The sequence below is a fragment of the Heterocephalus glaber genome, unplaced genomic scaffold, assembly GCF_053883595.1.
Source record: "Heterocephalus glaber isolate CG9 unplaced genomic scaffold, H.glaber_assembly_v1.0 deba00001481, whole genome shotgun sequence".
Taxonomy (NCBI): domain Eukaryota; kingdom Metazoa; phylum Chordata; class Mammalia; order Rodentia; family Bathyergidae; genus Heterocephalus; species Heterocephalus glaber.
In genome coordinates, this window is record NW_028258317.1 from 16,306,089 (window position 1) to 16,319,769 (window position 13,681).

Below are 13,681 nucleotides of genomic sequence, written 5' to 3' on the forward strand. Positions count from 1 at the left end.
TTCAGGCTTATTGTCTTTAAGACTCTTAGGAATTTTTCCTTAAATGGGGAAACAAACACAGAAACCCCAAAACTTGAATAAAACCTTGAGTGATTTTTGTCCTGAAGCTGCAGTTTTTCTTAAATGTATGATTTTAATATTACAATTTTCCTTGTCTTCTTTTTATTCCATCTTTATTTCTTGCATCCTACCTCAGGACTAGAAACATACAGAAGACCTTATAATCATTTGCCCTTAGTGTTGACACTTAGATCCACAACAATGTTTGTCTTACCTTTTTACTAACCATTAACATTTCAAAGAAGCAAATTCTCAGGCAATCTGAGGTAGCAGATTTGAATGGACAATGGAGAGACCCCATTAGGCATCCCAGGGAGCTTTTGCCACCCAAGAGACCTGAAATTCTACAGTTTGTGAGAATTTAGGGTAAGTGTAGAGTGTGGAACATACTGAACACTGTCACTACTGAAATGAGAGTATCTGCAGGCAGTTAAAGAAATTGCTTCTTCTTTAGTATATGGTCAGTTGTACGGGTTCTCCATTTTGCATTTTTACAATTCTGCTTTTTTCGAGTACAGCATACTTTCAATATATTAACTAAACCATCACCATAGCATTGACAGGTTGAGAGAGCCTTAAAGGTAACAAACTATGTTAAAAAGGTTTTTTAATGACTTAATGAGGAACAATAAACCTACCAGAAAAGTCTTTGTTTGAAATATTGTAGACACATAAAGTTTCAGGAGTCCATGAGAAATAGCATGAAGTATAGAAAGTGTGTGAATATCATTAGGTCAAATAAGAAAATAAAACATAATTTTCTCATGTCAAAAGCCTTCCCTTACTCGGGAGCCTGAGACAGGAGGATGGTCGTGAGTTTGAGGACAGCCTGGGCTACATAGTGAGTTTGAGGCTAGCCTGAACTACATAGCAAGACGCTGTCTCAAAAAACCAAAAAAAAAAAAAAGCTTCCCTTATAAATATTTTTAAAAAGTTAACAGAAGGGCCGAGGATTTAGCTCAATGGTGCTGCCGCCTGCCTCGCAAGCGTAAGGTCCCGAGTTCAATCCTTGGTACCAAAATAAATAAATAAATAAAAAGTTAACAGAATATCTTTTCAATATAAAGATAATTTAATTCTCATCAATGGGCAACATCTTTTGTAATGGTGGAATTTTAGAGGCATTTGTATTGAAATCAAGAAGAAAAAGATGTTTTCTGCAATGTTATTTAGTATTATTCTGAAAGTTATAAAGGAAATAAGGAACAGCAAAAATGGAGATATGCAGAGTAAAAATTATTATTTATAGACAATGTAATGAATCAAGTAGCTTGTAGAGTTATTAAAATGGCTAGATAGTATGATAAATATATCAGGCACAATAATTTTCCACTTACATGAAGTTGTAGACAAAGATTTGAGTTTTCCTCTAGGTGAGTGTTTGGCAGTCCTACTTGCAATTAGCATTACCTGAAAGCTTTAAAAAAAATTGAGGCCTGCATGTTGGCACACACCTGTAATCCTAGCATTCTGGGAGACTGAAACAGAGGATCGCACATTGGAACTCAGCCTGGGAAATTTAACAACTTAGTGAGAACCAGTCTTCAGAAAAAAAAAGGCTGGGGATATTGCTCAGTGGTACAGTACCTCTGGGTTCCATCCCTAGTACCAAAAAGTAAACATAAATAAATAAGGACTGGAGATGTAATTCAATGCTATGGCCTTGGGTTCAACACACGGGGACACATACACACACACACACACACACACACACACACGGATGCCTGGTTCCTCCAAATTTAACTAGTTCCTACCTCAGACTAGTTAAATTTGGAATCTTTGGGGATGGGTGCCAGGCACTGATACGTATTTGTTAAAGCCTGTTTCTGATGTACAGTGAAGGTTGAGAAGCACTAGGTTTATTTTTAATGACAGTCTTTGGAGACAGCATTCAGTCTTATATTTTATATCTAAAAATTCATTAATAACAAGAGTATGAAGAGAAGGAAAATCTTACTCCGAGGAACAACAAAAACTTCTAAGAATAATCAAAACCAGAAAACTATGTGATCTATATAAAGAAAACTATAAAACTTTACCATAAAATACACCCTCTCTTCTCTCCTCTCCTCTCCTCTCCTCTCCTCTCCTCTCCTCTCCTCTCCTCCCCTCCCCTCTCCTCCCCTCCCCTCCCCTCCCCTCCCCTCCCCTCCCCTCTTTCGTGGTACTAGGGATTGAACTCAGGACCTTGTGCTTGCAAGGCAGGCGCGGGTGCAGCTCCACTGAGCTACATCCCCAGCCCACAAATATACTGTTTTGAAGAAGTATCATCTGTAAAAGTGCTAAGTATTATTTAAATGTCAGCATTTCCCAAATTGTATTATAAATTTAACATTAGCATTTCCATTGGATTTTTTTTTTTTTTTTTGGTACCAGGGATCAAACTCAGGACCTTGTGCCGTTGAGGCAGGTGGCGGCACCACTGAGCTAAATCCCCGGATGGATTTTTAAAGTATAACAAAATATCATAAATCACAGTGGAATTTTTAAAAGTTTAAAGACATTTCTGAAACTTAGTTAAAATAATAAATGAGATGAGCAAATAAAAAATGTAAAAGCAATGGTTAGGAGGGCTGGGGATGTAGCTCAGTGGCACTGCACCTGCCTAGCAAGCACAAGGTCCTGAGTTCGATCCCCAATACAAAAAAAAAAGCAGTAGTTAGGAGAGATTATCCCTATTTGGAATTAAAACATAGCACCAAACCACAGTAATTTAAATGATGTAGTATTTGAGCTACCCAGCATGGAAATTTATCATGAGTAAACAAGAGTATTCATAGCATTATTGGGTTCAATGATAGATATTTAAATTTTAGTTACTTAGAATACTTTGCCTCAGTATTTGAACAAAATTTTGTCAACCAGAAAGAGTGAACTATGCCCTTTTAATAAGCTAGATTCAGATTATTCAACAGTCACGTTAAGCTTAAGAGAGGGGCCCATCACCTCGGCTGTGGAGTTGTCATGCTTTCAACAGTCCTCTCTCGGATGGAGTCCCTGATACTCCTCAGGTTTATCCAGCTGCTCCCTCCCTAGGCATCATCTCAGTCTGTAACACCTGTCCTATAGCAGTGTCTACTTTATCAGGAAAAAGACTGAGTGACAGTATGCTTCTTACCTAAGATCAGTGAGAGGTTTTGTTTTTTCTCTTTTAGGGTGAAATAGTTAAGAAGTATACTCAATTCAATCCTAAAACTTATGAAGAGAGGATTAATTTAATCCTACAGATGTGTGTGGAAGCTGCAGCAGAGGCTGTAAAACTGAACTGCAGAATTTTGGGAGTAGGTGAGATTGTAAATTATAAATCCAAGAAATGCACATTTTAATGTACACAGCCTACTAAGTTCTGTTGCTTAACTGAACATCACTTTCACTTCTGCTCTGTGTATAGATGGCTGCAGGTCCTGTCTGTGGCCACAAGCATGGGGCTTCCTGGAACCCCAACAGGCATCATGGGAGAAGCATTGATAGTTCTGTGGGGAGTTACAGATTTAGATCAGAACTGCCTGGTGTTTCTTCACAGTGCTTGGTAATGTTTGTGTTAGGAGATGTTGGGTATATTAATTTATGTTCAGAGCTAAGGGAAGTTGGCATTACTTTCCTAAGACTGCTAATCAGAATTATTTCCCTTGTTTGTGGTGGATCTCAGGCATTTCCACAGGTGGCCGTGTAAATCCTCAGGAAGGAATTGTGCTGCATTCGACCAAACTGATACAAGAATGGAACTCTGTGGACCTCAGGACACCCCTGTCTGACACTCTGCATCTTCCTGTGTGGGTTGACAATGATGGCAACTGTGCCGCCATGGCAGAAAGGAAATTTGGTCAAGGAAAGGGACTGGAAAACTTTGTTACACTTATCACCGGCACGGGTATGAGGGGGAAGGGAAGGTTGCTTCAGGAGCCAGAATGTGTGACACAAGGCTGCACCCCCTCAGGCAGTTACAACACTGCCTCAGGCTTCACTTGCAGCTTGAGTAGAGCCCTAAGGTGAACCACTTGTAGATCTTAAGGCCTTCTCAGGTCTTTTTGAGCATGTGCTGCCCAGCCCTAGGCATACCTGTGGACTTCTAAATTCCCAGGAACTTTCAGAGCTATTCAAAGTTCTTATTCCTCAAAGCTTCTCATTCCTCAGCTTTTCCTTCCAGTTTTTGGTTAGTCTGTTATGTGTCTCAGCTGTTACGATTTGTTCTAGGCAGCAGAGACTAACACATTTAACTTTAAATGTTCTTTACAAACCTTCCCTGTGCAACTCCCCTGAGCAGAGGGATAGTTCCCAGTTACGTGAATGTAAAAGCAAGCTGCTCCTCCAGTTTGCAACCAGGAAGGTCAAAACAACTACCCACAATTTCTGAGAGTAAGCCAATTCTGCTCTCTCAGTTACTGGTATCCAATAATGATATCTATATACCAGTACTGGAAATGTGGCCATTGTTCAAGGTCACTGCCAAGCTGGGGAATGGGTGAAGAGACTAGGGTAAATTAAAACACCAGGTAGCTCTCTCTACTGGGTTTCAGCAGGTTTTCTTTCTTTTCTCCTGCCCCTCCTCCCACCCTGATTTTACAAACTTTTGGTTCCTTTTTAGGTTTCAGAAAAGTTGATTCTGACCATTTTGTGAGTTTATTCATTGTTTTAGTGGCAAGATGAATTTTTGAAGTCCTCTACTCTGTCATTTTCATAAATGTCCTAATTTGGCTTTTGCTTGTGTTTTGTTTTCAGTTTTATTTTCATGGTATATGATTAAGATGTGTAATTTATATTTTAAATGCTGACAGACTCAGCTATTGAGTGGTTGAGCCAGGATTTCATCTCAGATATGCCTAACTTCAAAACTTGGGCATACTTAAATTCTGTATTTTACCACCTCCCCTTTAAGCTTATGTACCTTCACTCATACACTTCCTCTTCAGCTTGGACACAGTTTTAGCAAGCTTGGAGACCATTTCCTAGTCAGAACAGTTAATAAGTTGCAAGTCAGATGGGTGGGGGTGGTGGGTGGCAGGACAGCTCTTAAAAGCAGAGCCTTCTAAGGACAAATGTCCTTCACTCCTTAGTAACTCCCTAAACACCATAATGAAAGGCAGCAATCATTTATATTTGTAACATTCAATTCATAGATTTTTAGACATGGCAGCATCAAGAGGCAAAATAGTATTTCATATTCTTTATTTCAAGAAGCAGGTCCTCTGATAACATTTTAGTTTTTTGGCAGGTACTTTAGTTTTTTGGAGATGGTATTTTTTGCACTGAGCTACATCCCTAGCCATTATTATTATTATTATTATTATTAATATTAATCTTGAGACAGTCTAAGTTGCTCAGGCTGGGCTCTAACTTGGTGATCCTTCTGCCTCAGTCTCCCAGAGTACTGGAATTAACAGATGTGCACCGCTTCTTCTAGCTTATAAAAACTTTCATTGTAGCCTTCTCTCAAAGCAGAAGCTAATACAAGGACTTAGGCACAGGTGTTTTCTTTTGGAGGTGATCCTGAGAAGCAGGAGATAGGCAGAATAGGATTAAAACTATGCATTATCAATGTTGCTTCAAGGGCAGTGAGGGCTGCAATCTCTTAGAACCTCTGGAAGAGCCTGTTGAGCCCCATCGAGACTGTCTGCTTGCACCTGCTGGCCCGTCTCCCCTGGCTGTGGGTGGCCTGTGTGGCTGACGAGACTCTCGTTGAGCATGGAAGGTCTTGGTGTGTGCTTGTAGGGGTGTCCCATCAAGAGAGGCTGAGTCAGATGCCCTGAACTGGCTGCCACAACCTTGTCTGAGATCATGGTGAACCAAGCAGATGTGACACAAGGCATCAGAAGATCTGCTAAAAATATTTCCTTTCAAAATGCTACCAAATAAAATTTTGGTGCTTAGTAAATTTAGAAGTAGGCATCATATAGAACCTTACACTCAAAGCTTTGCTAAAAAGATGAGGCATTGTCGTATCATAGTTTTGTTCCATGTGAAATGTCCATCAGTGATTATTGGCTCTCACTACAGGAATTGGTGGTGGAATCATTCATCAGCATGAACTGATCCATGGAAGCTCCTTCTGTGCTGCAGAACTTGGCCACCTTGTCGTGTCTCTGGATGGGCCTGATTGTTCCTGTGGGAGCCATGGGTGTATTGAAGCATATGCCTCTGGAATGGCCTTACAGAGGGAGGCAAAAAAGCTACATGATGGTTGGTATCTTCCCCTTAGGAATTAAGGGACCAAATAAAAGACAGGTACTTCAAAGTAGAAGTTCTAAAAAGCTGAACATGGAGGCCACTTTTTTTTTTTTGTATTAAATTCTTTTATTGGTACATTGTAGGTATACAACACAATTACATTTCTCATTGGGAATTGTACCTTTACATAATGCATCTTGGTTCTTATTTTTTCCCCATTCCTAGCCCTCCCTTCACACCCTCCACCCTTCCCTATTTACAAAGACTTTATTTCCATTTTTTCCATTTCTCAGCATTTTTCCTTTCCCCTGCCCCTCCCACTACCCCTACCCCTTTGGACCTTTTCTTCCTATTTTGTATTATCGATTATTCATTCTAATCATTGGTACATTTTAGGTATACAGTATAATGACATTCATCATTGGAAATTTGCACCTTTACATAGTCTCTCTTGGTTCTTATTTTTCACCCTTGCCCAGCCCTCCCTTCAACCCCTCCAGTCCTCCCTATTTACAAAGATTTTGTTCCTATTTTTCCATTTTCTCATATTAATCCCATTCCCTTCTATCCTTTCCCCTAGCCCTCCCACTTCTTTCCCCTTTGCCCCTTTTCTTCCTATTTCACATGACCTATTATACATTTAGTCTTTATTTACACTTTCAGTTTTTCACACCAGAGAAACTATTCGGCATTTACACATGTGTGTCCTATTTATTTCACTTAAGAGTATCGCCATGGAGGCCACTTTTTAACCTTTTCACTTCTTAGAGGAGGAGCAGAGCTCCCTCCTAATGATCCTCCAGTGTCCTTGGTCCTGACCCAGATTAACACTCTTCCTCTCCGAGGGTAGAGGTCTTCTCTTAGCTTTCCCTCAAAGCAGAGCCAGGCATAACCTACAGGTATTTCCTTTTGGAAGTGACCCCTGAGACACAGGACAGAAGGAGTAGAAGAGTAGAGCAGGTGGAGATCCATTAGAGGATGCATTATTAAAGTTGGTTCTGGTGCAGTGAGGGGCCCAGAGCTCCAAGACAGTAGAGAGATTGTCATTTTTGTTTTCTCAGCCATCAGCACAGAGTGGATACTCAATATACATTTTAATAATAAGTGGATGAATATCTTACAGTTGTTGAACACTGAGAGATAATATGAAGTAAAGATGTTTATAGACATAGAAGTCAGGATGGTTTCTAATCTAATGCATAAGAGTCAATATTATTACACAGTGTGCTGATTGTGTTGAGAATGATGGTCAAGGAACACAGATGCACGTAAGGACATGGAAACCACCCCCACCCCCCCCATCCCAAAGAAGGGCGTGCCAGGTGCCATCCTGGGAGTTGAGCATCAGATTCATGGATTAGCCAGGCAAGTTTGGATGGCCAGTGGGGTTCTTCTGGGCATGGAAACAGTGGTGTAGATGCATAAAGGGCAAGACAAAGTGTGGTGTGGAAGAGGGAACCAGAACCAGAAGGTCAGAGGAACCATTAAAAAATTTTAGGGAAAAAACATAGATCTGAATTTTAGATTCTTCATTAAACTGACTTTTTGTTTCTAGGGATGGGAATTGTAGTTAAATGGAGGATGACTGTAAGCAGGATAGTTCTAAAGTGACTTCCTGTTTTCTGGACAACTCAGGGTTGGGAAGGTAAGAGGAGGAACAGGTTTAGGTGAAAGATGATGGTTGGGTGCCTGTGGGACATCCAGGAGGAAATGCCAAGGAGGCAGCTGGAAAGAAGTCTTCAGCTCAGGAGAGGTTACTGGACTCTAGAGAGAGGGACTTAGGTTTCATCAGTACAGTATGAAGATTAGTGAGGCTGGGTGTGGTGGCACATGCCTGAATCTTAGCACTCAGGAGGCTGAGGCAGGAGATTCACCAGGAGTTTGAGGCCAGCCTAGGCTACATGATGAGTTCAAGTTCAACCTGAACTACATAGTGAGACCCTGTCTCAAAAAAACCAAAAAATAAAATATAAAATAAAAATTAAGATGGTAGTGAAGCCTGTGAATGAGACCCAGACCCAGGGAGTGAGGCAGTTGAGGAATAGAGTTGGGAGAAAAGCCACAAAAGGGAAACCTCACAGAAGCCTAAGAAGCGAGGGTGTTTCAGAGAAGGTGTAGTTAGCTATGTCACGTATAAGAACACTGGAAAACGTCACTGGCTTTGGCCATCAGGACATCATTTAGTGCCCTTAAACTTTCACTTCTGAACCTTGTTTTCATTATCTTCACCTAAAGAGTTCTTTAGATGGTTTTCTCTCTACTTCTTTCCCATGAAACATTCACACCATGGATCCATTGCTTATTTGTTTTATGGACTATATGTATTATGTGTGCCTTCTACATAAAATGAGGAAGATTTTTTTGCTTTCAAAAAAATCTATGAGGATAGGCTGATGGGATGGAGACAGTGGGCATAGAAGTAAAGGTGGACCACGCAGCAGAGGACCGGTGTGGAATCCCTGCACAGTAGGGACTCTGAAGAGGTGGGGAGAGGTGAGCTGCAAAGCAAGAGGGCCCAAGAGAGGGCAAGAAGAGCAAAGATGTGCAGATACTGGTGTGTTTATATATGAGGGCAAGAGTACAGGAATCCTTGCCTGGTGGTGTCTTTTAACTGAGGTAAGAAGTCTGGAAATCTGGAGGGTAAAGGCAAAGAGAGAGCAGTAAGGGAGAAGAGGAGAGAACTGGAAGCTGCAAGGCCCAGGAAATACAGGATAGCATCAGCTGGTATCTAGGTAGCAGCTGGGGACTTTCTTCCTTCAGAGCCCTACAGCAGATTAAGGTAGCAGATTGAGCTGGGTTGGCAACTGACAGAAAGACTTAAGACAGGTTAATAGAAACTCCTGCCATTTACTTAGCATTACTTTGGCCAGCACTGTAAGTACTTTAGGTATTAACTGCTCTAGTCTTCTAGAAAAGAGAAATGCATAGCGGTGAAGTAACATGGCCAGGTCCGTGGAGCTAGCAGTGGCAAAGCTGGAGCTGCACGGTCTGTTCCTTAGCCTCCGTGCCTTGCTGCCATAGAACATGGGATGAGCACTGGGAAGCAGTGCAGCATTTTATCTGAGATAGCTGAGCAAGGAGCTGAGTGCAGGAGTTTGATCATCTGGTGGTGGTGGTGGGGGCTCAGGACAGGTGAAGCAAAGGAGTCAGAGGAATATAGTAAGGCTAGAGGCTTCTCCAGCTAGGGAAATTCTGGCTTATGTATAACCAGGTAACAGAAGGGCAGCAAAGGCTTTGGGGACAATGTACATAGATGTTTGTGGATAAGTGGCTTTGAGATTGTGAAAAGAAAACACCTTCTCAATTAAGAGGCTCACTGCCAAGAGGCACTAATGACTGCTTCTCACTTGGCTCAGAGGACCTGCTCTTGGTGGAAGGGATGTCAGTGCCAAAAGACGAAGCTGTGAGTGCACTTCATCTCATCCAAGCTGCAAAACTTGGCAATGCAAAGGCCCAGAGCATCTTAAGAACAGGTGAGTCTGTAGCTCCAGCAGCTGTGCCACAGGGAGTGACCTCAGACATGTCAGGGCTTGTTTCCCCTGGGGTGTGATGCTCTGTATTGTCTGTTCAGAGGCATTTTCCCCATGAACTGAGAGGAGAAAATAAAAATGCATGTAAGGTATTTGTCAACATTATCTTTTTTTCCCTCTTTTTTTGGTTTATTGAGTCAGGGTCCTGGCATGTAGCCCAGGCTGGTCTCAAACTTGTGGCAGTTCTGCCTAAACCTCCTGAGGCAAGGATTGCAGGTAGGCACCACCATGCCTGATTAGCATTGCCTTTGAAGCAGGTCTTTGATTTGGTTTTACAACTATTGAAAATACGTCTGTTTTGTAGAATATTTATAGAAATGTAGGTGAACAGTAAGAAAAAGTATCACTTCAGAATTTTGTCGTTCAAAAATATCAGCTATTAAATTTTTCATCCAATCTTTCTATTCTATTCTGTTCGTTTTTTACATAGCTGAGATTATATTGTATAGTAGAGGGTTTTTTGGTTTGTTTTTTTGTTTTTTGAGACAGGGTCTGGCTATGTAGTTCAGGCTGGCCTTGGACTCACTATGTAGTCCAGGTTGGCCTCGAACTTGAAATGATTCTCCTGCCTCAGCCTCCCAAGTGCAAGGATTATAGGTGCGTGCCACCATGCCTGGCTAGTACAAGCAATTTTGTGCCCTGATTTTTTTCCACTTCAGTATATCATATAAACCAGGCATAATAATGCACGCCCAGGCAGGAGGAGGATCAAGAATTGGAAGCCAGCTTTGACTACCTAGTAAGTTTGAGGCCAGCCTATGTTACATAGTGACACCTTGTCGCAAAAAATAAAATCACATGATAGTTTTCTCACATCAAGAATAAATCAGGGCCGGGGATTTAGCTCAGTGGTTTCCCCACCTGCTGTGCAGGCGCAAGGACCCGAGTTCGATCCTCGGTACCAAAAAAAAAAAAAGAGTCATGCTGGGCCGGGGATTTAGCTCAGTGGTTCTGTCACTTCCCTTGCAAGTGCAAGGACCCAAGTTCGATCCCTGGTACCAAAAAAAAAAAAAGAGTAAGTCATGGCATGTGTCTGTTAATTCCAAGTTGCTGAGGAGGTGCTGAGGCAGAAAGGTCCCTTGAGCCTAGTAGTTCAAGGCCAGCCTGAGTGATAGACTCCATCTCTTAAAAAAAAGAAGGGCCGGGGATTTAGCTCAGTGGTTTTGCCGCCTGCTGTGCAAGCGCAAGGGCCCGAGTTCAATCCCCTGTATCAAAAAAAAAAAAAGAAGAAATCAGGAACAGCCTTTAAAATAATGCTTCTTGGGCTGGGGATATAGCTCATTGGAAGAACACTTGCCTAGCATGTGTGAGGGCCTGAGTTCCATCCCTAGCAGAAATAAAATGTTGCTTCCCACTATGTAATATGAATATACTTTACCATTACTGCCCACTGGTTCTTTCCTTTTGATTTAGCTGTGTCTTGGGAACTTATTTTTGTTTTCCTGTAGCTGGAACAGCTTTGGGTCTTGGGGTCGTCAACATCCTGCACACTATGAACCCCTCCCTAGTGATCCTGTCTGGAGTTCTGGCCAGTCACTATATCCACATCGTCAAAGACATCATCCGCCAGCAAGCCTTGTCTTCAGTGCAGGATGTGGATGTGGTGGTTTCGGATCTGGTGGATCCTGCCCTGCTCGGTGCTGCCAGCATGGTTCTGGACTACACAACACGCAGGATCCACTAGGCCTCATGGGGGTGAACATGGTCCGAGACTCAAGAGCACCTTAATGGAATCAACTTCTCTTTTAGATGAACATTTCTTAAAAAGCAAATTTAGTATTTAATTGCAGGCAGTGTTGGCACAGAGTGGTTTTGCTTTTTTGTATCCTTTTCCAAATTTACCTTTCCCCACTGCTTTCTGATGTTTTCCTAATAGTAGTCATTTGAGTGTAAACCTTTAAGTTCTAGTCACAACTTCCTATGCCAAAAGAAGCCACAGTAGTAGATCCAGAAGCCTTAGGACTCTGCTTGCCAAGGTACCATGAGACCTGTAGGCCTGCCTTGGGATGTGAACTGCACGTGCGCATTTTGGTTAATACCCCTTCCTCCTCTAACCCCCAACTCTGATCACAGAAGGAAATCCAGTCAGGGAACAGAGGTGAATCTTAACAGGAAAGGCTTATGTACTTTTTAAAAACAGCTTTATTGAATTATCTTTAAAGCATATAATTTAATAAGTTTTGACTTACATATTTACCTTATACCATCGCAGCAATCAGGACATTGGACATTATCTCTCACCCCCAAATGTCTTTGAGGAATGATGTTATTACTCTAGCAGAACTTATAAGAGACTAGACCAGAGATATGAATTAGAGTGGCCTTAGTGACCTTGTACTTATCTTCTTAGAGACAGCTAAGAAGCCACTAGGACTTAGAGCCTCTGAAAGATTATCCCAAAAGTGTCTATCCTCCTGACGAGCAGACCCTTCTCCCTTCAGAAGCTTTTCAGTCTCTGTGGACTGGGACCCCTGAGTGTCTGGGAAGGCAGTGTATGTGTTACACCTACAGCCCTGATCTGAGGATCTGGATTCTAAGTAAGATTGTTTTAACTGATGGCAAAACACAAAAGTCAAAGTTCTATTAAGTGCAACCTAGAAGAAATACTAACTGTAACCATTAAGTGCCTGCTGTGTACCAGGCTCTGAACTAGTGCTTCATATACATTATCTTAAATTCTCATGACCCTTGAGACAGATATGAATTCCCATTTTATAGAACCCAAGACTTAGTGTGTTTAAATGACATACCTACAGATATGGGGTTGATGAGTCTGAGAGGGTTTGATGCATGGTCCCTTTTTCTGCTAAGCCACACAACATTTCATTTCAAAAACACGTTCAAAATGCTAATACATTTGATTTAGGCTAACAAAAGCTTTAATAAGAATACCTGATTTGCAAATGACTCAATTTATTTTTGACCCTATTCTCCTCAGCTTTGAATTTAATCAAATATTCCTCCCATGCTATTGAAATCTTGCCAGTACAGTATTTGCTCTTCTAACAGGTTTTTATGAGTATTTGTAGATGATCTAAAACATATGAATATATTTTTCAAAGAAAAACTTTTTTATTTTAGAAAAGCCCAAAGGTTTCTACAATGTATTATTTCATTCCTGACATACAAATTAAAGCAATCAATACCGCATTTGAATGACTTCCTTCCTGGTGGGTTAATGTCAAAAAGACATGATGGCTGAGTCCTAGAACTCTGCCAGCCCTTAGTCTTCAGGGCCTGGTTTTGTTCCACATTCTACAATGGCTCAGGTACCAAGTTTCAGGTGAAGGGATGGATGATACTGAATCAAAAACCAAATCTTAGGTTTTACTAAATTTATAGAATATATTCTGACATAAATTATTACATGTTTAATCACATCCTCTAATTTATTTTAATTAAGTATTTTTATGTTACTGTTTTGAGCCAAAGTCTAAAGAAAAAATACATTTGCTTGCTAAAATTTTAACTGTTGCATATTGTTTTGTTCTTAAGATTTCCCTTCCCAGAGAGATTTGTATTATTGCACTGAATTTTTTAAGGTTATATAACTTAAGGCATCTACTATCAGTGTTTTCTTAATAACAAAAGCCTATTAATAAAAAGTAATTATGTAACATTTAAAATTTGACCTAAAAAAGTACTCCAAAAGAGGTTTGAAACTAAATGTTGAGCACCCCACTGAATCCCTGGATCAACTAGGTCCCTCCTGTTATGCAGCCCCCAGATTGGTAAAGCAGGCATTGAAATGATCCCAAGTTATGATTACTGTACAACATTTGAAAGATCTGTGAACAACTGTTTTCTCTTTTCATAGTTTTTGTGGGTCCAGAATTTGGGAAAAGAACTATACTTGGCAGATCTGGCTCAGTTATACTTAGTTATAGTTGTACAGTTGTACTTACAGTTAGTGGCTGGAGCTAGAA

General features: G+C 41.0%; 1 protein-coding gene across 20 annotated transcripts in view; it reads left to right on the top strand.

Moving 5' to 3' along the window:
- Positions 1-13,224, top strand: part of Gne (glucosamine (UDP-N-acetyl)-2-epimerase/N-acetylmannosamine kinase) — a 55,392-nt gene extending 42,168 nt beyond the window's left edge. For all 20 annotated transcript variants that reach the window (XM_087183694.1, XM_087183699.1, XM_004870102.4 and 17 more), the window contains 5 exons: positions 3,216-3,345; positions 3,710-3,931; positions 6,055-6,237; positions 9,582-9,698; positions 11,204-13,224. In XM_087183694.1, the coding sequence (XP_087039820.1) occupies positions 3,216-3,345; positions 3,710-3,931; positions 6,055-6,237; positions 9,582-9,698; positions 11,204-11,439 (888 nt within the window). In that variant the 3' untranslated portion in view covers positions 11,440-13,224. The remainder of the gene's footprint in view (positions 1-3,215; positions 3,346-3,709; positions 3,932-6,054; positions 6,238-9,581; positions 9,699-11,203) is intronic.
- Positions 13,225-13,681: the final 457 nt, after the last annotated feature.